General features: G+C 39.4%; 1 protein-coding gene across 14 annotated transcripts in view; it reads left to right on the top strand.

The window, feature by feature from the left end:
• NTNG1 (netrin G1) overlaps positions 1 to 25269 on the top strand; it is a 365560-nt gene that overhangs the window by 262379 nt on the left and 77912 nt on the right. For all 14 annotated transcript variants that reach the window (XM_063652406.1, XM_063652350.1, XM_054442081.2 and 11 more), the window contains exon 4: positions 16611 to 16783. In XM_063652406.1, coding sequence (XP_063508476.1) covers positions 16611 to 16783 — 173 coding nt within the window. The remainder of the gene's footprint in view (positions 1 to 16610; positions 16784 to 25269) is intronic.

Here is a 25269-nt window from a genome sequence, read left to right as displayed (position 1 = left end):
TGGATACACATTGATTTTGGTTAAAAATAGAGACTCAAATCTGGGGTACTTGGGGATGGGGGAACAGCCTTGGAATGCAAAGTCACAGCCACGGGAGCTGGGAATGAGTTTGTTAAACCTGACTCACCAATGAGGGAGGGCAGAGCTGGGTACGGAGCCAATGTCAGGCTCAGGAGAAGAATGTCGAAGAAGGAGAAAAGCCCAAGGTACAGGTTCACAGGTCAGGACAGACTACAGACAGAGAGGCTGGTCTGGCATTGCTGAGAGTGTCTTGATGGACTTAAATCCCTAGAGCCACCCTTGGAAGCACCTGTTCCTCCTGGCTCAGTCTGGCGGGTTGTGGGGCCAGCCTGCCTGCTTCCTGGCAGGGTCCTGACACCAATCAGTGGTGACTGCACAGTCCCACACATGAAACAGAGGGCACTCTGTCGGGCAGATTCACTGTCAACCTCGTATCTTACTCTTTGTCATAAAGCTCTTGTGTTTACCAGTGCATTAAATATAACCCTGCAATAGAAAAATCCTCATTTTCATGCTTGAAATACGTTATCTAATGGCATATCTATTTGACTTTTACTACATGCCTTTCATTCCTCTAAGTGAGGTAATTGACCTTTACTTTGCTACCCTGTGGATTAAAAGGCTACAACACACTCTGCATTTGGTATTTCCAGTCCTGCAGGAGAGGCAATTTCCATTTGCTTTTGTTGCAAGGCTGCTCTTTAGGCAGGTCCTCAAATAAAGGGAAACCTCAAGGTCTGGAACTGCATTGTGGCAGTTATTGTCAGCATCATGTGGTTTTTATTTTAAAAAGCACATGTCACTTCATTTCTATGGTCATCTCTACGGAATCGTAAAGGCCTGTAAGACATCCAGAACCTTCCACCTTAGTTTCAGAGGCTATATCCTCACTCTCTGAGGATCAGGGATCAACAGTGGCCTTCAGATTTGATTCAAGCACCTGAAAGTTTAAAATTATGTCCAAACTACACAATTCATGAGAGAGAAAAACATGAATGGTATTGGTCATATCCTAAGCTGCTAGCCATATAGATCCAGAAACCTTTCATGTGATAATATAGCAATACTGTTACAAAGAACTCTGCAAGTCAGGAATTTGGAGGTCTTGGCTTTCTCTAGTGCCCCATCAGCCCTCCTTCCCACAACCAAAATAATAACAATGACGAAGGGGGTGATAATGATAGCAAGCACTATGTGTCAGGTACTATTTTTTAAATACTTCAAAGATAATAATTTGTTATTCTTAACAACCTAATAAGGTAGGTACTTTTAAAATCCAGTTTTACAGATGAGGAAATTAAGATACATAAAAGTTAAGCAACCTGCTAGCAGGTGGTAAAGCAAGTGGAATTCAAATTGGAGCATTTTGGACTTGAGACAGAAGACCAGGATACAAGAGAAGGTAAGAACATCAATAAAGGTGCTATTCTCAGAACTATCTCCCTGGGGGGAAAAATGCTGGAGTATTTATCCTCAAACATCTGTTTCTTTGAGAGTTGATCCTGGGAAGTTAAATCACCTCTGGCTTGTTCAACTTGGCTGGCCAAGCATCAAGCATGTTAAGGCAAAAGGCAAGAGACTATGAAGCTGACTGTTGGGAGAACTGTCTGCAGTGACCTTCAGGGGAGGACACAGGAAAATTTGAAAGGCAATGATACTACCCACTTTTCATTTTTTCAAGCACAAAACACTAATTAATCTCTCTTTTTTTTTCATCAAATGATTTTGATAACCTGTTAAAGCCATAGCAGAAATTTTTGACAAATAAAGCAAGGCAAAGCGATCTCCATTTTCAAACACTTAAAAGATGAAAGTTGCCTTACTTTGTTTAAAGTGTTGCTAATAGGACTTGGGGGAGATGGGAGAAGGAGGTGTGTGGAGAAGAGCTAAGTCATTATGTTATCACTTTAAAACAAGTTTGGCTTTATATTCTGTTACACATATACTCCCTAGGGATGAGTTTTTTCTTTATCTGTAAAATAGGGATAGTGATACTTTCTTGTATCTCTCTCATAAAGCTGCTGTATAAATGAAGTAGAACACCATTACACTGTTAGGAAAATGTACTCTTATGAAGGCATTTTTAAACATGAAGTAGTTCAATAGTGCTAGCTAATTTACTATTGTTATTATTATTTCTCTGATCCTGGTTTTCATGTTTCCACAGCGAGGACATAGAATTAGATAATTTTTCCAGCAAGTGTTTATTAAGAGCTCACTGCACACCAGGCACCTTGGAAGGCCTTGTTCAGGACCTGGGGATTCAGCCCTGCCTGTCCCCTGACCATACCCTGACCATCCCCTGCCAGTCCCTTACCCTCAAGAAGCTCATAGTCCTGGTTCCTTTCCTCCACACTATTACAGCGCCTCACAGTACACCAAGGTTTCTTCTCATCTTTCTGTTAAATATAAAACAAAAATGAGAAAATCTGATGACCCTGGAGTATGAGTTGAAACATCAGGTCCCTTTTATCTGTCTGTTTTGCTTGTTCATCAATGGTTCAATGCTCAGAAATAATAGTAAAAACTTAACCACAGGGTCCTCTATATTGTGAGTACTAAACAACTATTTTATAAATGATTGATTATGACATCAGGTAAGACCTAAAACTTATCAAATACCTACTCATGTGGTGTTGATGGTGGCACTTGACATGTTATGTCATTCAAAAGTCATAATAAAACCAAATGAAGAGCTTATTGTCATCTCTATTTTACAGATGAGGAGCTAGACCTGGAGAAGCAAAGTCACTAGCCTAAGGTCAAACAGCTTTTAAAGTGATAAAGGGCAGAGTCAAATCCAGTTTTCTCTAACTCCAAAATATAGCACTTTTCTCTTTAACTAAAAAAAAAAAAAAAAAAGTCACTTTATTTTAACTAATTTGTTTCGTAAGTATTGCATAAGATTAGAACTAGAATGGGCTTTGAAATTAGCATATTCTAATGCCTGCCTCCTAGTGATATCATTTCTCCATTTTCCAAAGCTAAATGCTAGGTAGAAAACTCTGGTTGATCCAGATCATGTTTTCAGGCCAGGCCATAAGTTGCAGATTGCTGCTCAATCCATTGTTTTGCATCCAGCCTAGCTCATTCAGGTTGGGAGGTGAAGTAACATGATGTACTCTGTGCTGTAGTCAGGTATGTTAGTTAGCATCTTTGGGTTGCAAGTGGTAGAAAAATAATCCAAACCAGTTTAAACCAAATAGAGACTATTTGGCTTACATAACTAGGAATCCAGGACACAGCTAAATTCAGACAGGCTGGAGCATGGGCTACATAAAGCCATCAGGACATTGACCCTGGCTCTTGGTTTTGCTCTCCTCTGTCTTGGCTTTATTCTAAGCCGGGATTCTCCATGTCATGGCCAAAATGATGACCAGTTCCAAATTTACCTTCTATCAGGTTAGCAGTATTGTAATTAAAAGGACTTGTCTCTGCCATGATCTCGGCAAAGGCCCTAGGGCCAATTTTCATAATTGGTTTCAAAATTGAACCAATCACAATCGTTCAATTTTCCTTGAACCAACCGTTGTGCCAGGAAGATAGAATGGATTGATGGGCTGAACCTGGCTCCTCTGTTCTCCCTGATTGCTGCAAGTTGGGAACTACTTAGCCTGAGAATGAGGAAGAGTGGTCCCAAAGGGTTGTTATCAAAGAAGGAAGAAGGTATTGGGGTGTGCAAAAGCTACAGCATGCAACCTCACTACAATTTAGATATTGCCAGAAGGTGGGGACAGTCAAGGAGCCAATGTGAGACATTTTTCAGCATAGAACAAACCCTTTAAATTTCAAAGAAATTAGCCCCAGAAAGCCAACCTAGCCCAACTAGTGAATCAGCTAGTTAGTGATTGAACCCAGGTCTCTTCATCGTGTATCATTTGACTCTAAAAATGTGACATTGATCCATGTTAAATTATTTTAAATTTCACTTTTCATTAAAACATTTGTACACACTTTGTGCAGACCCCACTTTGGAATATTTAACCAGATAGACAGAAAGATTGCAGGCATTGACTATAATTATGACAGTCCAGAAATCCAGTAGTCACTATCTAGTTATTTTTTTCTTGGCCATGTCCTATCTGTTGTATCATTTCAGACATCATTGCTCTTCTTCATTTCTCTATTCAGGATTCTTTGTGTCTTTGCTTTGGAGCCTTTGTTTCTATTCTTAAGTGGCACAGTTTGGGTCATTGGTCTTGACAACAAATAAGATCAACTCCTTTGGTGGGCTTGGGTTTTTGGTTTTTGTTTTCCCTTTTCCTCTCTCTCTCCCTTTGTGTATTTTTTGTTTTGTTTTTGGTCTTTAAAACTTCAACTTTTCCAAGGTTTGTTAACAAAAGTAGGCCACCAAATAAGAGGAAAAAAAAAAGAACTTTGCTAGGTGCACTCTTCTCTATTGGAAATTATTTTATTTCTTAGAAAAGGGAGAATTAGAAGAAAGCTATTTTCCCCAATTTTCCATACCACCCATAGGAATCTAATTCAATTTCCTCTCAAATTTTGTAGTAAAAACTAAAAGTATGGAATAAAGTTGCTGGAGTGTAGTATTCTTTTACACAGATTTGGTGTTTTAAAATTCCTAGTCATAGAGCTAGGAATTTTACTCCTAGCCTGATCCATTTCTAATCAGAGTGTAATATAACCACTTGATGAAATAATACCTTTTTTTAAGTAGACAAGTATGTATATTTAAGAGATATCAAAACCTTACCTGATAATCTAGCCTGATAGAGGAGGGCTATGGAGTCAGATGGCTCACAGCTCTCTAGCCAGAGCCTACCTGAACTCTGTGGCTTTGCAAAACCCAAGAGAGTATTAGGTTTATTCCTGCTCTATTTTTCTTTTCTCACAGTTTCCCCTATAAAAAAATTATATTGTTTAATCCAAGGAAGTATATAAGAAATTATCATGGTATAGTTCACATCAAATAGGAAATAAAAACCTAAGTGAAAGAAATATTTCACTTATGTGGTTCTATGAAGAGAAAAAAAGAAAGAGATCTAATATAGAAGTTGGTTACCATAAACCACAGAATGGATGAATATGTGTGAAAATAGCTTGAATACATCAAAAATCTTTATAAGCTCTAGGACTATTTTATTTATCTTCATAGCAGTCCTACATTATAGCTAATAATAATAGTCTTGAGTTACACGGAAGGAAGCTGAGACTCAGTTGGATGCACCCAGCAGGTTACTGAGAGAGCCAGGACTTGAACTCAGCCCATTTTGTCACCAGAGTCCAAGCTCTTAACACTATGTTGCCCTATTCCTCTTATAGACTCTGGTTACTTGAACATTGTTCATTTGTATTTCTGGGGCTGGAAAACCCTAAATTTTCTGTTTCCTCAAAAGGACATAGAATATAAAAGTTTGCCACACCTGTGCATATATTAAGCACCTAGTTTTGTTAATGCTGTTAATTGCTTATTGGCCTTGGGTTAACTTAGTTTTAATTTAACAAGCCCTTTGCCCACCAGTCTTTGGATAGATTGGTTTTGTGGAGAACGGTTGCAATCTGGATTGTAGTAATTATCTTGTCATGTCTTTTATCCTTCAGCACTCCTTATCTAACCAGATTCCTCACGAGTTTAGCAAATGATCATGGAGCACCATCATATTCCTGCGCCAATCTTGAACAGTTCATTATCTCAAACTTATAAGCTCCTATTTTCATTTTATAGTCATGGTACTCTAGCCTCCCTTGCAAGCTTGGAAATAGAATGGGGCAACTTTTACTATTATCTAACAGAACCAGCAGTTTACTGAATCATGTAATCTGATGCTTCACTATACTCAAGTTTAGAGTCTCAAGTAAGGTTTAAATGGAACTTTTAGATAATTTTTTTAAATGCCAAGATGTCTAACCCATTTATTGCCCAAATGTACAAGAAGACTTTCTGGTCCTTGTTCCATCAACTTCTGGGGCAAGCCAATTGCTCTCTCTCTCTCTCTATATATATATATATGACCACAACATCCCACTGTCCATGAAGAAATGATCAAAATCTCAGTTTTTAGTTTACATTCCCAGAGGAAACCGCATAGCAGTCGATTTCTCTGTTTATTTGTTTTTTCTTTATAGTCTATACCAGTCAGTTTCCAAAGATAATTTTCTCAAGAACAGAGCCCAAGACAAGAAAATCCCATCAACCAGGAGCTATATTAGGTACTCATTATATTTGTGAAAGAATGAGCTCAAGAACTCTATGGAAACCTGGCCTCTCAGTTTGCAGAGAGGATGCCTAGAGCCCTAATGCCCCTTCTTTCATGTATGCTTCTCCTATAATACAGGAATTCATATGCAAATTGGCTGTTGTCCTCTTTGTTGGTCTGTTGACATGAGGCTGCTTTCAAAAAATTATAAGAAGATATCTATTTCACATTAAACTTTGGTCATTGCATATTTTGGAAAAATACATCTTCTAAAAACATTTTTGCTTATCAGTGGTAACTACTGTCAAACTCTGGGTTTTTATTAATAATGAAAGGACTCATAGAATGCTGAACAGATCGGAGTCTTCTCTTTCCTCTAGTATCAGGATCAGGCCAGGCACACCTGACATTTTATGATATAGGCTTTTGCTGTAATATTGTACTTCAATTATACAAGTGATGATAATAATAGCTTATATTTATTAAGTGATTAATATATACCAGGCCCTGTGTTCAGATATCAGTTGTGTGAAGACAGACTCACGTTAACAGTGCCCTAGGGCTGGGATCGTGGCCTCTGCTCCGTATACCCGCTTTGACACATGTTCCCTAACTACAATGGAAGTTGTCTGAGGGCTGGGATTCGGTCCCCTCACCGCCATGCCACCACTCTCTGGTCTCTGCCATAGTCCATGTGGTCCATGATGGCACCACACTGTGTTCTTATTCCAGGAAATAAATGAGAAGTTGAGGAATGAGTTTCACAGACGCCATGCCTGTTAATATCCCATCGGTCAGAACATAGTCATATGGCCACACCTAGCTAGAGAAGGTGTTGAGAGGTGTTATCTTTATACTGGTGACTGTGTACCCAGCTAAAACTGTGCTGTTGTGAGGGAAAAAAAAAAAAAAAGATTATATATCAGTTACCAGTCTTGGCCTCATTGTGTCATATCATTTAACGCTCCTAACAACCCCTTTTGTAGGTATCTTATTATCCTCATTTTACAGAGTAAGTAAATTGAGCTTAAGGAACTTGCCTAAAACTTCCTGCTGCAGCAGGGCTACAAGATTCCAGGGCTGAAACTCTTATCCACTGTTTTCTATTCTATTCTATTTTGGATAAATGCCATACTTTTAAGAATTTTGTTGTTTTTTTTTTAAATGTACAATTCAGTGGTTTTTAGTATATTCAAAATGTTGTGCAACCATCACCACTGTCTAATTCCAGAACATTTTTATCACTCAAAAAGCCCCTATCCATCAACAGTCACTCCCCATGTGCCCCTCGTGCCCCTCTCCCCATCTCCTAGCATCCACTAATCTACTTTCTGTCTCTATAGACTTGCCTATTCTGGACACTTCATATGAAGGAAACTGTATATATATATAAAAATATATATATATATATATTTTTTTTTCTTCTTCCTTTGAGGTGGGGTTTCACTCTTGTTGCCCAGACTGGAGTTCAATGCCATGATCTCGGCTCACTGCAGCTTATACCTCTTGGATTCAAGCAATTCTCCTGTCTCAGCCCTCCAAGTAGGTGGGATTACAGGTGCCCGCCACCAGGCCCAGCTAAATTTTTTTTGTATTTTTAGTAGAGATGGGGTTTCGCCATGTTGGCCAGGCTGGTCTTGAACTCCTGACCTCAAGTGATCTGCCCGCCTCAGCCTCCCAAAGTGCTGGGATTACAGGTGTGAGCCACCACTCCTGGCAGGAAGTCATATATTACGTGGCCTTTTGTGTCTGACGTTTTTCACATAGCACAATGCTTCCAAGGTTAATTCATGCTGTAGCATGTATCAGTACTTCATTCTTTTTTATGGCAGAATAATATTCCATTATAGGGATATACTGAGTTTTGTTTATCTGTTCATCAGTTGATGGACATTGGGTTGTGTTCACTTTTTGGCTATTATGAATAATGTTGCTTTTAATATTTGCGTACAAGTTTTTATGTGGACATATTTTCAGTTCTCTTGGATAAATACCTAGATGTAAAATTTATGGGTCATATGGTAACTGTATCTTTTTGAGGAACTGCCAGACTATTTTGCAAAATGGCTGTACCACTTTGAAAGTGTAAAAACACATTTTATACTCCCAATGGCAATCTCTGAGGATTCCAATTTCTCCACATCCTTGCAGCATTTGTTATCATCCGTCTTTGTTTTATTACAGCCATCCTAGTGTGAATCGGCATCTCATTGTCATTTTGATTTGCATCTCCCTTAATGACAAATGATATTGAGCATTTTTTCATGTGCTTATTGGCTATTTGTATATCGTCTTCATAAAATATCTATTCAGATTCTTCACCCATTTTCTAATTGGGTTATTTGTCATTTTATAAATCAGTTATTAGCATTCCTAATATGTTCTACACATAAATACCATTTTAAACAGTAAGTGCAACCCATTTTGATATAGTTAAATTGTTCAATTATTGTATGAATGCACCAATTAGTAGATTTGACAGAATTTTCAAACAAAATAATCAGTCCAGTTTGTGAGTACAGCTAGAAGCTTAGTGCTAGTCCAGTTTGGGCCAAAAATTTTCCAACAGAATTCTGGTGGAAGGGAGAGGGCTTGCATAAGCCTCACCCATATTTTAGTTTTTCTCTTCATCAGAACTCTGACATACTGGTGAGCTCTACAGTGTTTCTCAAACCTTACCGTGCATCTAAGTCGTGTGAAATCTTGTTAACATTGCAGATTCTGCTTTAGTAAGCCTAGAGGAGGCCTGAGATTTCTAACAAGCCCTCTGGTGATACAGAAGCTGCTGGTCCATGGACCACACATTGATTAGCAACATTAGAGTATTAAGTGTTAACATTGCTGACTAGAACCTCGAGTCTAATTGTTATATGAACCAGATTGCTTGGTTCTAATCTCAGACAGAGTAATGTCCTAGATCCAGCCTTTGGAATTGACTCTCGGCTGCCACTTACCAGCAGTGTGTTTCTTTGAGCAAGTTACTTTACTGCTGTCAGCCACACTTTCCACATCTGAAAATAACAGGTAATTATACCTCCTTTTCAGAGTGATAATGAGGATGAGGTGAAATAATGTACATAAACCATCTATTACAGTTCCAGGTATATGAAGGGCCTTGGTAATTGTTGGCCCTCTTTTTTCCACTTGCCTTCAGTAGTAGAGACTGTCTCCCTCTGACTGCTCAGTGCAAAGGCATCATCATCACTGGAGAGACAACTAAGTGTCCCTACCCTACTTTGTTATATTGTCATGATTAGATACAGAGAGTATTACTCTGTTTATAGTTATTCCGTGTATGTTTCATCTTCTCTACTCAACACATTCTATGTTCTTGGGGATTAGTACTATATGTTGCCTTCTGTTTGAATCCCTATGTGACCTCTCATGGTGCTATCCATAGAATATCCCATTAATTAATGCCCACAGAATGAATCAGACAGCCCAAGTCCATAATAGTAGAGATAGTAACTACAGAAATAATAATGGAAACTAACATTTGTTAAGAACTTTGTGTCAGATACTATCTTAAGGGCTTACATGCATCATCTGGTTCAAGCCTCACAACCATCCTTTGGAAACTCCTCCATTTCTTGCCCCTGTTTTTACAGAAAAGGCAGCTGAATTTTAGCTGTACTTAGGAAGAGTGAATGCCATCTGCAGTTGTAAGAGCAAAGTTCTGGAGGCAGGCTGCCCATGGTCTAAATCCCTGCTCCATTTTGTACCAGCTGGGATTCAGAACACTTTAATATTCAAATGCATGATCATCTGTAATCATTAGTGCAGGTCTCATGGGATTGTTGTGAGCTTGGTATGAAACAATATGTGAAAAATGCAAAAAGCAATTAGCACGATGCCAGGTGCTTAGAATTACTCAGACAATGTTAGCTTTGTTTAGTTGTTGATTTGTTAAGTTACTTATCCCGGCCTTACAGTAAGTAAGTGGCAAAGGAGGGATTTGAACTCAGGCTGTCTATTTCAGTGTCCCAGTGTCATAACTCATCAACTCTAAGTTATGTTGCTGCACATCTCCCATTTCAAGTAATGTGTTAAGGTGGGAACTGGAAATTCATGTGTCTATGTAAAGAAAGTCAAAAGTCAAGGTGGCTGCAGAGACAGAAAAAGAATGTGAGAGGCACTGTATAATGTATCACTCTTTTAAAAAGATATTTACAAGCTCCAATATTTGTGCTGACACATTCTCTAAAAGCATTTGTATAGCTAGTGCCAATCCAAGGGAAGAGGTACAAGCAGAGGATGATCCACGTTTTGGAATGCCTGAAACTTCTTTTGGGGTTGCAGGGACCCAAGGGGCCTCATTAAGAAAAAACCCTCATTAATAAAAATAAATAAATATCTTACTTGAGTAAATTATACCAAAACATATTACCGTGTGAACATATTGCTAGGGTCCTCCTCAGAGCCCTGAAAGGGTCCCGAAGCCAAATTTTATCCACTTCATGTTGAATCCTCCTATGGCACAAAAGTAACCAAAACTCTGACTGCACAACAGCAAGCCTGGCCTGCATTCATGTTTTTCTTCACAAAGGGACATTTTTAAAATTTCTTTGTCTCAGTACCTCTATTATGAACATTAGCGATAGGCTATATGGACCTCTAGCTCACAGGAAATTCTGGCAGATAACAGGCTTCCCAGAATAGATATATTAAGTTATAAAAAAATAAAAATGAGGCAGACGGTATAGGTTTTTCACACCTACTGGCAGGTGGCACAGAACTAAATGTTGGAGCATTTTTATAAGCAAGATTAAATTGACTCATGACAGCTGGTCACTAAAATACAGGAAGTGCAGATCTGGTTGAAAGTGAGAACACACTGGTGTTCGTAAAGTTTGCATCACAGACTAGAGCTCACTTTTTTTTTTTATAAGTCTGCCTTAGTGACACCCTTATTTGGCGATGTCTGCCATTTGTCACTTGCACACAAGTAGATCGTCAAGGAACACGCAGGTCAATTAGTTCTATCTGCAGTGCTTAGGTATGAGTACTGTGGGTGTAAACAGAATCGGTGGACAGACTTGGCTCTCGAGAACATCAGACATGTGGCTGCTAGCAGAGCCTTTTAGGTCTCCACTTGTCCAATCCTCCCCTGCCTAACAGGATAAATAGACGTGGGAGTTACATGGCCATGGGAATGGATAATGAATCTGTCAGAGACAAGTTGGATGTCACAGAAGTCTGCCCTCTACCCATCATGAGGCCGGAGGTCACAGCACCAGGAATTGACAGCAATCTCCCAGCGTTGTGATATCTTTTTTTTTTTTTTTTTTTTTTTTCTGGTTGGAGGAAGAGCCCTCTGGCAAGGGCTCTAAATAACAGGTTTTCGCCTCTGATTGGAATGGGGCTGATGGGGATAAACTGAGCTGTGGAAAATGAAAGGGAGTCATCTCCAAACAAAGGCAGTGTCCTGGTGCCTCACCCTCTACTTGCAGTGTTCAGCCCCAGCACAGCAATTGTTACAGTGACTAAGCAAAGACAGCCCAAAAGCTTCACCAGATGTGAAGTTACAGTTTTAGCCAATGTTCAAGCAATGCCGTTCCTCCAACTTCAGCTGGACCAGGGTGGCCATCCTTGCATGAGACATTGAAGCTAAAAGAGGCACATTTCGGAATAATTATGCTATGCAAATGCTTTGTTTTCTTCTCTCCTCTGAGCTGTGTTCTTTTCCTAGGTCTTTCAAACATTGTTTAGGAAGCTCTTGTTTTGGGTTTCAGTCATCTGATAAATCCCCTGGAGTTTAAATGAAATTAAACTGGGTTTATGATATCTCACAAATTTCATAGCATCTCCTTTCTCCAATGTAGTATAAGTTATGAAAACCAACAATTAGGGCATGTGGCAGTTTTCAACACACATCATGGAGTGTTTAATTTAGTACAATGTCTATTAATTTTTCATTAATTAGTCCATTGTCAAATTAGACACAGTAGAACACGCATATGACATTCCTGCTTTCAGGAAGCTTACTTGTTTATTATCATTTGTCTTAATCATCTAAGTTTTCAAGCACTTATTATGTGCCAAGAACCACAACACACACTAGGGATGTTACAATAAATAAAGCAGACATGACTGCTGCCTCCCAGGAACTTATCCTCTAGTGAGGATGACAGAATAAGCAATTCAAATGCAGCCTACAGTCTATAGCAGAGATACTATGAGCTTTATTATGCAACTAGCCTTGCCTTATGTCATAGGAGCACACAGAAAAGGCATCCTGGTGGACCAGAGAAACATTCCAACTATGGGCAGTTATTTTTTGAATACCAGAAAGGAGCCAGCCACTGACATATACAGGTTAATATCTGAAGGGAAGAATTATCCTGATCAAAGAGGTAGGAATAGGAGAGTAGAATGCTGTAGGCAGAAGAAACCGCTTATAAGAGTACCTGAAGGCAAAGTTTGAAGAACTAAGTGTAGAGTTAGGAGGGGTACAAATGAAGCTGCAAAACGGGCAAGAGATAAATTGCAAAATGAACTTGCAAGCCATGTTACAGAGCTTGGACTGTATCCTGAAAATAATGGGAAATCTTACAATAGTTCTGTTCCAGAAGTGACCCAAAATATATTTGTGTAAAAAAATATTTTGACTATTGTGTTGAGATTGGGTAGAGAGGAGCATGCCTGGAGCACAAACTTCTGTTTAGAAGTTCTTGTAATAAACCAGATCAAAGATGATGATCACAGCTAAGAAAGTGATTGTTGCTAGAACTGTATGGATTGGAAAGAGAATCAAGGAAGAGTGCATTAGTCCATTTGCACTGCTATAAAGGAACACCTGAGACTTGGTAATTTATAAAGAAAAGAGGCTTATTTTGGCTTACAGTTCTGTAAGCTGTGTACAAGAAGCATGATGCCTGCATCTGCTCAGTTTCTGGTGAGGGCCTCAGGAAGCTTCCACTCATGGTGGAAGGCAAAGGGGAAGCAGGCATGTCACATGGCAAGATCACGAACAAGAATGGGGGAGGGAGGTGCCACACTTTTTAAACCGCCAGATCTTGCAAAAACTCACGGAGTGAGAAGTCATTCATTACCACAATGAGGGCACCAAGCCTTCATGAGAGATCTGCCCTCATGACTCCAATACCTCCCATCAGGTCCCTCTCTAGCATTGGAGATCACATTTCAACATGAGATTTGGAGGGGACAAAATATCTAAACCATATCAAAGAGGAATCTCAGGGTTTGGTGAGAGACTGAGTAATGCCAGATTAGATGTGGTAGGAAAAGGAGAGGGATACATCATTCTTACCTAACTGGGTGGAAGATGGTACAATTTACTAAGACAGAAAGCACAGAATGAAGAATGGGTGAGGCAGGAAGCCAAAGAGTTTAGTTTGGGGACATATTGAGTTAGATTTGTCCAGGAGGCATTTTGATGAATAAGTCTGAAGCCTGGGAGAGAGATCTGAGATGGAGATACAGAGCCCAGACTTACCAGCATTTTGATTAGATATTCTTCATGTGGTGTAATGGAGGGAGGGGGCTCTATGGACCCCTGTAGCTAACAGAGAATCATCAAATCTCCTAAAATGTTTTCACACTTTGAGCTTCCTTTAAATATATTTATTTGGGGTGGGGGAGATGATGTGAATTTGCTTTAAAGGTTTGTAACACAAAGGAAGTTAAGGAGTGCAGACAAAGATTGAAGGGACAACTAGATAAGAGTGCGCAGGGAGAGTGTGCTGGCTGTGCTGGGCCAGAACCCAGAGAAGAGCATGTGTAGTCAACAGGCTGAAGAGGTTCCTGAAAACGAGCTTGGGTATCCAGAGGGGAGAGTGTCAGGGGAGAGAGAGTGGTCCAGAGTCCCAGCCCCTGAGGAAACAAATAAGGCATGGAAAAGTATCCATTGGATTTTCAACAAGGAGGTCGTGGGTGATTTGGCAAGGGAGGCTGTGGTCATTTGGAAGGACTGAGTGAGTGGGAGATGAGAGAATGGAGGTGGCAAGTATAGGAAACTCAAGAAGGAAGGGGAGAGGACTTAGGGGGTAGCTAGAGAAGATGACCAGACGCACAGTAGGTATTTCCTCACCTTAAGATGGGCGAGGCTTGTGCAATGAGTAAGAAAATTTATAAGTACGAAAAGCCTTTAGTAACAACCAATCCAAGCACACGGACACATTTAAGGAAATCAGAAGGGTAGAACTCAGGGTGTGTACAGTGGTCAGGATGGATTTCAGAGAAGGGTTATGAATTGAGTTGAGCCTTGAATGGTTAATAAGCTTTTGGACAGCTGAGAAAGAGCCATTAATTGGAAGAAATCTGAGAAAAAATAAGACTAAATATTCCTCTATTCTCCTTTTACCTCCTTTTATTATTCAAAGAATATCTTCTCAGCTAATATAATGTCTTTAGAATGGAAATTGCCTATAACTCAGAGTGACTACAAGTATGAAAGTATTAACAGTTACAAGATATATAATCCAATTTACAATTACTCCTTGCATTCTTGATCTTCAGGCAGGAAACCAGCATATTCTTTGGGATCACATTGTTCAATTTCCTCATTTGGAATTTTTAACACTAGATATGTTGCTAAATCAGTATAAGCTGGTGTTTCTATCACTTAGGTTTTAAACATCCTCCGTATATAGAAACACACCCATAAATAAAGGTGTTAATGTTGGAAGGAGAAAGATCCTTTAATAAGCAACCTAGCACAAGTAATTCCCTGCATATAGGAGATTGTTATAGGACCTAGCTCATAATTAAACATTGCCTATTTAACTGAATTATTTTTTATCTTACCTTTTTAAAGAATATACAAATGTTCATTTTCAAAGGTGACATTTATGTGTCTAAGTTGAACAAGCTTATAATTGGTAAGTACACAGAGAACAGATTGTAGCAAGAAGTATTAAACATTGTAATAGACCCCCGAGGAAGCTGTAGCTTGGTCTTCCCAGACAGGTTAGTGTAGATGGTGGTTGCTTTAGGACTACACCTTTGATTAAAAGAGAGCCCAACAGCTTTCAGTAATAGTCTTAACCATTCCTTTTTTTCCTTGTCGTAAGTACGGGTCAGTGTTCCAAAAAGATTATGGATGCACTAAAGAAAAACTTGGCCATTGCTATACAGACATTAGAGAAGCCAACATGGTTGTTAAGGAGTCTCATCTTCCTACCTAAGAAAGAGCATTCTGTTCTTTTTCCCGTTCATGGCATTTGGCCCAAGAGAAAAATAAAATAAAATACTATAATATTTTTTGATCTTTATGAAACTTGATTTTCTATATTTTTGTCCTAGTTCCTGGAAGAGGCCATGTTTCTCTCTCTCTCACACACACACGCACACACACACACTGTCTCTCTCTCTCTCTCTCTCTCTCTCTCTCTGGTTCTGATTCACACCTATCTTGATTCTCTACCCCCCTAAGCCTGGGTGCCCAGGTTCTCTCCTATGTGTGGACCATCTCTTCCCACATACATTATTCTGACCTCTGGTTGTGGCCATTCTGTCAATGTAGGTTTTACCTTTCCAGAGGATATGGTGTGATACAGTTTATATCCTGCTGCCTCAACAAATATCAAGTTAGCCATTGCAATTTTATAGTCAAAGACTTCGGGCATTGGGATGTATTTTTGTGGAAATTGCATATTCCATTGTTGCCTCTCGTATATCATGGCTTTATTCATAGGCAGCAAAGGCCAGGCCTTGGCTAATGACTTCCCAACCCTGCCACATGAAGGGTTTTTTTTTCTCCTTTAGGATTCTAGGCATCTTTTATTAGAGTCATTTGGCCTGTTTCTGAGAGCCCTTTGTGATTCCCCGATTTGCTGTGAGTGGGATGTCTGAGGATTACTGTGTCTCACCTCCCTTCGGGTCTGTTAGCGGCCTTGGTGGAAAATCTCTTCTGATCTGAGGAAATGTCATTTTAGAGTGCAGAATGAGAACACTTGATTATAATTTCTTGGGTTTCTAAGAATAAGTCTGAATAGCAAATTATTTTAATGGTTATCTTCCTTTTTAAACAAATAAGAATTGTCTTAACAATTTAAAGAAAAAAGATAACATTGTTCTTTAAACTCAAACGAAGCCCAGATGAAATTGTCATAGATTTGTTAATATCACAAAAAGACTTTTCCTAAATGACAGTATTTTGGAACCTGTTGGGAACCCCTTGATTTTGGAGCACAGCTATCTTGCGGGAGCTTCTGGCCCCCACTGACTTGACTGCTATTTGGCTTTCTCAATGTGCAGTGTAAGGACAGACTACATCGTAACAACCCTGCCCCCTGCAACCGGCTCTTTTGGGGAAGATTCTGAGGGCTGGGCCTGCAAATCTATCTCTTACTAAACGCCTCTGTGTATCACTAAAGCACTGCATGGTTTGAGGAGACAGATCAGGAATGCCACAGTGGTCACCAAGACCAACTTATCTGACAATGAACTCTTTGTCTCTCCTCTGCCCAGGTGCAAGTGTAATCTCCATGCCACTGTATGTGTGTATGACAACAGCAAATTGACATGCGAATGTGAGCACAACACTACAGGTCCAGACTGTGGGAAATGCAAGAAGAATTATCAGGGCCGACCTTGGAGTCCAGGCTCCTATCTCCCCATCCCCAAAGGCACTGCAAATACCTGTGAGTAACTTTGCTTGGTAACAGCGTATTCTGTGCACAATGAGGTGATAGTTCCTCTCAATTTTGCTTACAATTGTGATTTTATTCCTCTTACCAGTAGTCTCATTCTTCTTCAAAGTGCAGCAAAAGTTTTAGTCCCTATCTTACCTCACGTGGACATGTTTTAGCACTCTGATCATTGGTAGGATTCAGTCATCTAACATTCACATCAAATGTGTTGGGAAATGATACTTGACATCACAGAAGAAATTTTTTCTAAGTGGATGAGACAGGAGGTGATTTTTTTCCTCCCCCAAATTAATTTCCTATTAAAATATCAAAGGCCTTGAAAACTCTCAATCCTAATTTAATTTTAGCCATAAACAATTTACAGAAATTATTTGAATGTTTACAGCCCCATTTCCCTTACTGAGTATCCTGAAAGATGCTTTGTCCAGAATATTTTTCCCCGCTACAGTTTTAGCTAGGACCTAACTTTGCCTTGTGAAAAGTTTGGCTGTTTCCAAACTCCAGCAATTGAAACACACCTGCTTTGGATCCTGTGTGTAGAGGTCCCCTCTGGATAAAGAGCACGACTGTAGGCCTGTGGGGACCACATTAAGAAACAAGATTTTTCTACGCACGTGAAAGAGTGCAAGCATTATCTGCATTTACAGAAACCATCTGTGTGCCCCCACTGAAATCCCTGATTCCCCATAGGAAAACAGGCTCTGACATGCTCAGAGAGAAATGTGATTATTTGCTGAATGATTTGCCCAATTCCATGGATGGACCAATTAACTACCTGCAACAGCCCAAGGTTTGCACTCTTTAAAAAGTAGAGAAAGGGGGAGATTAGAATGTCCCCATTCAGTGAGGGCTAACAGAAGCAGCAGGACAGTGAGCACAGGACAATCAGAACTTCAGAAGCCACTGGTTCCATAGAAGGGTAAGAATGTTATCAGGCACTTCAAAGCAGCAACTGTGAGAAACCAAACCTAAGAACTAATATCATAGGAACCAGGACTTTATCAAGTTAAACGTAAGAGTAATGGACCAAGTAACAAGCCATGAAGTATGGGGGCATGAAATTATGATAACATTTCTATGAAGCAGAGAGAAATCCTTCAAAAGACTTTTAAAAATCCCTCTTTGTAAGGGTATTCAGTTGCTTTCAGTGTTAAAGAAAAAAACTGACTTCTTGCTCCTAAAATTAATACATTAATGCTCTGTTGAGCAGAAACGTGGATGTTTCAAGGTGATTTTATTAATGGAGACTCTGTAGCCTTTCCGCAATTGTTGAGGGCCATAGACTCATGAATTTGGAAGGGATCTTGCAAGGTTATTTATTGCAATACCCTGTGGCTGGCTACCTAAGAACTCCTATGACCGCAGTTGTCAAATTTAGTTTAAAGCTTTCCTAAAGTGAAAATGGCTCAGATTTCCTCTTTAATGTCTGCTCCTTCTTTAGTAGAAAAGGCTGGAAGAGTGTGATGTTCACAAACACTTCCTGGCATTCTGGCTTGTCCTCAGGGCAGGTCAACTTGCCAAGGCCACTGGAGAGGCAGCAGGGGAAGGCTGCTGTTGAAGTCCTCAGCTTCTATTCTAACATGACCTTGTTCTTCTACCCAGAACTGTACTTTGAAGTTTTTATTTCAAGACATTTTCACTGGAAAGACTTTCTTGTTTCATCCAAGCTTTCGCATTGAAAATTGATTTCTTGTTATTTTCTTGTTATAATCATCATGGAAATAACTTGTATACCCCGAATCCTTTGCATATTGAAGATCACCAAGTCACTTTCTGACCAAAGGAATGAAACTTCTTTCAGTTTTCCTTGTAGGTCCAATTGTCCACCTATCCCTTAGTTTTACTGGTTTTCTCTATACTTTTAGGACGTTTTTCCTCATTGACGTTAAAATAGGCAGGTGATGGATGGACCCAGTGTCCAAAGGGGTTCAATTCAATATTCCAATCATCAGTATGGCAGAAATTAGATGAAGGGTTTTAGAAACTATCTGCAGATCTGCAGTGGTCCAGTCTTGCAATGGGAATAACCCCTTTGACTAAATCGCTGACACATCAGACTGTGCTTTAAAGCATCTGAGGATGGAAGTAAGCAATTTAGTAGTTTAGTGCACGGACTGTAGGCTGGAATCCCAGTTTCTCCATTTACTAGCTATGTGACCTTGAAAAAGTAAGCTAACTTCTCCAACACTGTTTCCCATCTCTACTGTGAGGATAATAACAGCTATTACCTCCTGTGGATTTTTAGATGGTTGACTAAGCTAACGCATGTAATGTGTTTAGCCTAACACCTGTCACAAAATAAGCATTCAAAAAATAATTTATTTTTAGTTTTTTTCGTAAGACAGTCTTGTCCATTGCTGGACAGTTTTAACTGGTATAAAAGTTACTTCTTATCAAACCTTTTTTTTTTTTTTTTTTCTTTTTAAGTAGTAAAGGAAGTATATCAACCCTGGCTTTATTTCTTCCCCAGGTTAACCATTATTGACTCTAATTCTTATGTGCTAATGTTTTCATGTCCTTTACCTGGTTGCCTGCTCTGGAAGTCCTCTAATTCATTAGTGTAGTACTTCCAGCCAAGCACAGGACCTTCAGCAGTTTTATGATTCTCACTTCATATTGCTTTTTCTTACACATATGCATACAGGTACACACACACACACACTCACATGACTCTAGTGGGTACGTTACAAGTTAGTTATCTATGAGGGATACGTAGGATATATCATTGCCTAACATAAGAACACAAAAGCTACAACTTCTGGTCCCTCAAAATCAACTTTTCAGGGACCTAGAAATGCCACTCATCCTGGATAATCTCTAGATTTAGCAGAATATCAAGTAGCCAGGATATTTTTCAAATAGGATGATCAGTTTCTGTTCACCTTCACAAGTTTTAACAAAACAACTAAGAGGTCTTAAATTAAATCAGGGAATGACAAGATTCTTCCCCAAGACACTCAGGCCACCACTCAGGGATACCGTAGATGGGACCTTGCTGGGAGTCATTTGGCTTTGGAGGTCCTCTATTCTAGAGCAGTTCAAGACCACTATTGTATGAAACATGTAGAGCTAAGCAGAAGTGTGCAGAAGGCCAACATTCTAAAATATAGCCACCCCAGTCTGTGAGACACACCACATTTCCCTATGCTTTTCATGACAATAAACTTGACAGAGGCAGAGTAACTTTTGTGATATTTTTATTCATCATGCTTTTATTCAAGACCCAGTGTGTTTTCTTGGACTTTTAAAGCCATGCACGTGTATATCAAAATCTTTTCTTTCTTTTTCTACAAAGCTTATGTTTTATAGAAAAGACATTTTTCTTCTCCTTATTGATCTTCATTCTTTTTTGATAGAATTCTATTTTGGATGTCCTTTGAATTTTATTTCTGTCTTCCAAGTAATAGCAATTCTGTCCAACTTCGTGCTTAATTATGATTCTCTTGATTCCCCATTGTCCAGCTCATGAATAAAAGTATTAAATAACTCTTTAAACTCTGATCCCTATGGAATAACACATGTTTCTCTATATATAGATGCTAAAAACTTAATAATCACTATGTAGGAATCATAACTTCAGCAAATATAATATTATACCTATACCTCTCCTTCTCTGGCTATGTTCTTTGACCCATAAAAGCACTCCATGGCCAGATAAGTCTGAAAAATGCTGTACACTATACTGACTATTCATATTGCATTACTATAATAGAAACATTTGAAAAGTCCTACAATAAAGCAACCTATTTTACCCAGTGTTTCCCAAACTTATTTGCTTCATGGACCATTCAATAACTTTCTATAAAACACTCTTATGGGGACATGCTGAGCTGAACAGTTTCTTGCAGCCTAGCCATAGAAATGTCATGGAGATAGACAGAAAACTGAGCTAGTTCAGCTGTATTCAATCTTTTCCTTTTCTCTTACCCACATGGTCTAATATTCTTCAAAGAAAGAAAATCAAATTGGTCTGACTTTGACATTATTTGTTCATAAATCTAACTTGAATTGTTACACAATATCTAGGGGTCCTCTGAGTGATGGAAAGTAATTTGATGACTGTTCCATTATTTTCTCTGGTATCAAGTTTGCATTGACCAATTTATATTTTCTCAGGTGTACACATGTATGTGTCTTTATCCAGACAATTTCCTAAGTGTTTTATATATATCAGTCCATTCTAAACTCAAAATAGTCTTACAAGGCAAATACTACTATTTTAATTTTAAACACATGGAATATTGTGATTTCAGAGGAAAAAGATCTTGTTTAAGGTTTGCACAGCTAGAAAGGGTTAAAGGGAGGATTTGAATCCAGGTGGGTCTTGACTCTGAGGACTGCACATTGCACTGTATTGCCGATCAAGTTAAATTTGAGTGACTTTCTCTGTTCTCCACTGGGATTTAGGCTCCATTTCAATGCCTATTTGAACAAGTCAGTTTTCTCTAAACCTGCCCTCTTCCTTCATCTCTGCCTGTTATTTTTCTGCCTTCAAAGATTCCCCTTCTATTAGTCTTTTAAATCTCCATGTTCCCCACCCCGCTTGCTCTCAGTCTACAATTTTTTCTTGACGTTCTAGCCTATTCTTGTGGTTTTAGATCTTAGTATTATTGATTTAGTAGTAATCAACCAATTCTAACTTCAATCTTACTAATAAATTCAGAAAAATTTTTCAGCTGTCAGTAAAGATCTCAAAGTCAATATGCTAGATACTAAATTCATTTCTTTCCCCTAAAGCATTTTTCTCTTCACTCTATATTGAAATTCTGCTCATTTTTCAAGACTTCTCCTTGACGCCTCATTGAAGCCTACCTAGACTCTCCTATGCAAAATCAATTACTTCTGTCTCTCTCTCAAATATTGATAACGTGTGTAGATTTACAACTGGTCAACTACCTTTAACCAAAATTATTATAATAATGATAGCTACCATTTATTAAATTTACTACAGGCTTTTACACTTCATAAAGTACTTTATGTTCTTTATTGGTTTAAATCCCCACAACATCCCCATGGGATATATACTATTATTATCCTCATTTTACAGATAAGGAAATGCAGACACAGAAAGGTTAAGTTGTTCCAAAGTCCCATAGCTAATGTATGACAGAGCAAGATTTAAACTTAGATCTGTCTCATTATAGGAACTAAAATGTGAGAAATTTAAGAATAGGTCCATGTTTTATTCTTGGTCTTCATCAACGTTTGTGCAATATGTTTTTTTTTTTTTTTGAGATGTAGTTTTGCTCTTGTTGCCCAGGCTGGAGTGCAATGGCACGATCTTGGCTCACTGCAACCTCTGCCTCCCTGGTTCAAGCGATTCTCCCGCCTCAGCCTCCCAAGTAGCTGGGATTACAGATGCCTACCACCACACCCAGCTAATTTTTTGTATTTTCAGTAGAGACAGGGTTTCACCATGTTGGTCAGGCTGCTCTTGAACTACTGACCTCCGGTGATCCACCCGCCTCAGCTTCCCAAAGTGCTGGGATTACAGGTGTGAGCCACCACGCCCAGCTCATTTGTGGAATTATTTTTGTGAATGGATAAGTAAACCTAATAGCCCTGTAATGTGCACATGGCTACACTGGCTTCCCATTGATTTTCTTGTATCTCCTGGAATATGTGGCCTTAACAGGTCACCAGCTCCAACACAAGAGCCTTCAATCTCCTACAGGAGAGACCATCTGAGTTCTTGGAGGAACTTTAGTGGGAAAAAATCTCACTGGTGCTCATGGTCAATCGAACCATCTAGATAGCATATCGGATGGCGGGTTTTCACAGGCCTCCCCGAGGGTTATTTACCACCTGGGTGGCTTGACTACCAGCCTTTCAGGTTCAGAACCCTAATTTTGTCAGCACAGTAAGAGAGGTTCTTCCACATATGTGTATGACCAAGCTGTAGGCCCAGTGTTGAAAACCAGAATACCAAGTTATTCAGGTACAACCACTGATCTATAGTCTGTGGTCCCTCATCTGACCAGATATGATTTGGAATTCAACATCTTCAGGATTTTACAAAGGTAATACAGTGCACATATATTACAACAATACCCATAGCAGAATATTAGGCAACACCATTTAATCATTTTAATATTTCTACAGCAAACATGATTATTCTCAGCAACTCGGATGGAGTAAGACTATAAATAATACCCTCACACCAGTTCCAATACAGTTTTGCCACCAAGTTGATTCAGATCACAGTAGGTCATATTGCAGGTACATGTTGAAAAGAATTTTAATTTTCATAGTTTTTTTTTTTTAATTTGAGGGCTGAATAATAAAGATCAGGGCCTGAAATAAATGGAAAGACAGTATAGAATGGTGGCTATGGGCCTGAATTCTGGTACCTGGACTCTGGGCTCAAGTTTCCTTCCCAACAGACTGAGATGATCTTGGGCAAGTTACTCAGCTTCTATGTGTTTGAGTTTCCTCCATCTGTAAAATCAGCCTGATTATTGACGTCATAGGATGCTCATAAAAATTAAATGAATTAGTACATGTAAGGCATTTAGACAGTGCCAGCCACGTAGTAAGCAGCAGTGCAATTACCTGCTATAGTCATTATATTTTCCCTGAGACCCAGCACATATGCAGCAAATTCTCCCCTTGGAGACAGTAGCTATGTAGGGAGATATATTGTGGCCAACTGCCTGTCTATTCAACCACAGTAAGAAATAACTGTCATGGTGTTCAGATTATTCAAGTCCTTATTGCCAGTGTATTCTCTTTCCTGTAATTAAGTCTATGTGCAGAGCCAGATAATAATCAGGAGGTTGCTTCGTGAGCATGGGATCAGGAAATTTGAATGACTTGAATGTTAATAACATCAGGCTGAAACATCCTGACCCATCCATCCTGCCTCAGGGTCAGCCTTCTTCATGCCAACAGGACACTGAAGGTCTGAAAGTTTGCAGGTTACCACTCCCGGCTCTTGAGACCATGCTAGGACGGTACTGTCACCATGTGTGTCAGGATGCTCCTTTTGCGAGGCTTCCACCTTCTGATTAGCTAGTTCTTCCACTCTTCAGATATGCTAACATGGTAAGTCAGGTTAATGTCACCTCTGTTGAGTCTGCCACACACACTCAGGCCCCAAGCTCTGCTACTGCTATAAGATGACTGTAGCCATTTCTGCTTGGATCATTTATGTGATGACTTCACAGCATACTTCTTTGAAGGTGATCTTATTTCCCTCACTTTCAAGTTCCTGGGAGACAACTCATTGCATCTCCTATCAACAGCAGTTTATACTAGGGGCCAGGACTGGAAGAACATTGGAAGTAATTCCTCTGGAATACAAATGAATCTGCAGAATGTTTTCTTACTCATTATCCGCCTTTTCTTCAACTTGAAGAAGTTTTTTTGGAGTTAGAGTTCCTGACGGCTGCAGTCTGGCTATAAGATCTAGTTACCTACTTGATGGGTTTTTCAAACCATCTATCACAACAGTGGTAATTTTTCCTCTCAATTTGAAGCATGCCAAATCCTTATCCCTTCTGCTTCCTTCCTGATGAAAAGCCGCTGAATCTTCCATTGATTCTCAAAAGGAGTTATGGCTTTTAGCACTGTATTAATCAGCTTCTGAAGAGGAGGGTATTTATTTTTGAGATCATCATTTTGACTTCCTTAAGCATAACAGTGTACCCTTAAGCTATTTACTTGGTTGGGGGAGTAGTAAACTTATTTAAAAAGAAGAAAACATCACATTATTATTTTGTGTAATTCTACTAGGTTCTCACCCCCCCTAATTGCAGCAGAATATCTTTAAAACAAACATAAGTGGGAGAAGGAAGGGCTGATTGAGGAAAGAATAATTGCAAGTACCTGCAAGACAAGTGCTTTCTCATTTTTTCAGCATATGGTAGCATAATAGCCCTTTGGCTTACTCAACACGTATGTATTTCTGTGGTTGAAGTGACATTTCTATTCTAGAAGAAGCGTTATTATTAAAATAGTACTAATTGCAGAAACTTCTGTTAAAACTCATGCACCGGGGCCAAGCATGGTGGCTCACACATGTAATCCCAGCACTTTGGGAGGCTGAGGCAGGTGGATCACCTGAGGTCAGGAGTTCAGGACCAGCCTGGCCAATACAGCAAAACCCCATCTCTACTAAAAATACAAAAATTAGTCGGACGTGTTGGTATGCGCCTGTAATCCTAGCTACTCGGGAGGCTGAGGCAGGAGAATTGCTTGAACCCGGGAGGTGGAGGTTGCAGTGAGCCAAGATCAAGCCACTGCACTCCAGCCTGGATGACAAGACAAGACTCTGTCAAAAAAAAAAAAAAACCCTCATGCACACCTGTGCTTCATTTCCTCTGCACAAATTTAACAATGCCTCACACAGGGACTAGAAATTACATGCTCCGATGTTGACTATAAAGGGATGGACTTGGACAAGGCACTTGAATCTCTTTATGCCTCTTCTATAAAATGAAAGGGCTGAAGAAGATGATGTCTTAAATCCCTTTCAG

This window comes from Pongo pygmaeus, chromosome 1, assembly GCF_028885625.2.
Source record: "Pongo pygmaeus isolate AG05252 chromosome 1, NHGRI_mPonPyg2-v2.0_pri, whole genome shotgun sequence".
Classification (NCBI taxonomy): Eukaryota; Metazoa; Chordata; class Mammalia; order Primates; family Hominidae; genus Pongo; species Pongo pygmaeus.
Note: the sequence above shows the minus strand (reverse complement) of the source record. Positions and strands in the feature narration are given on the sequence as shown.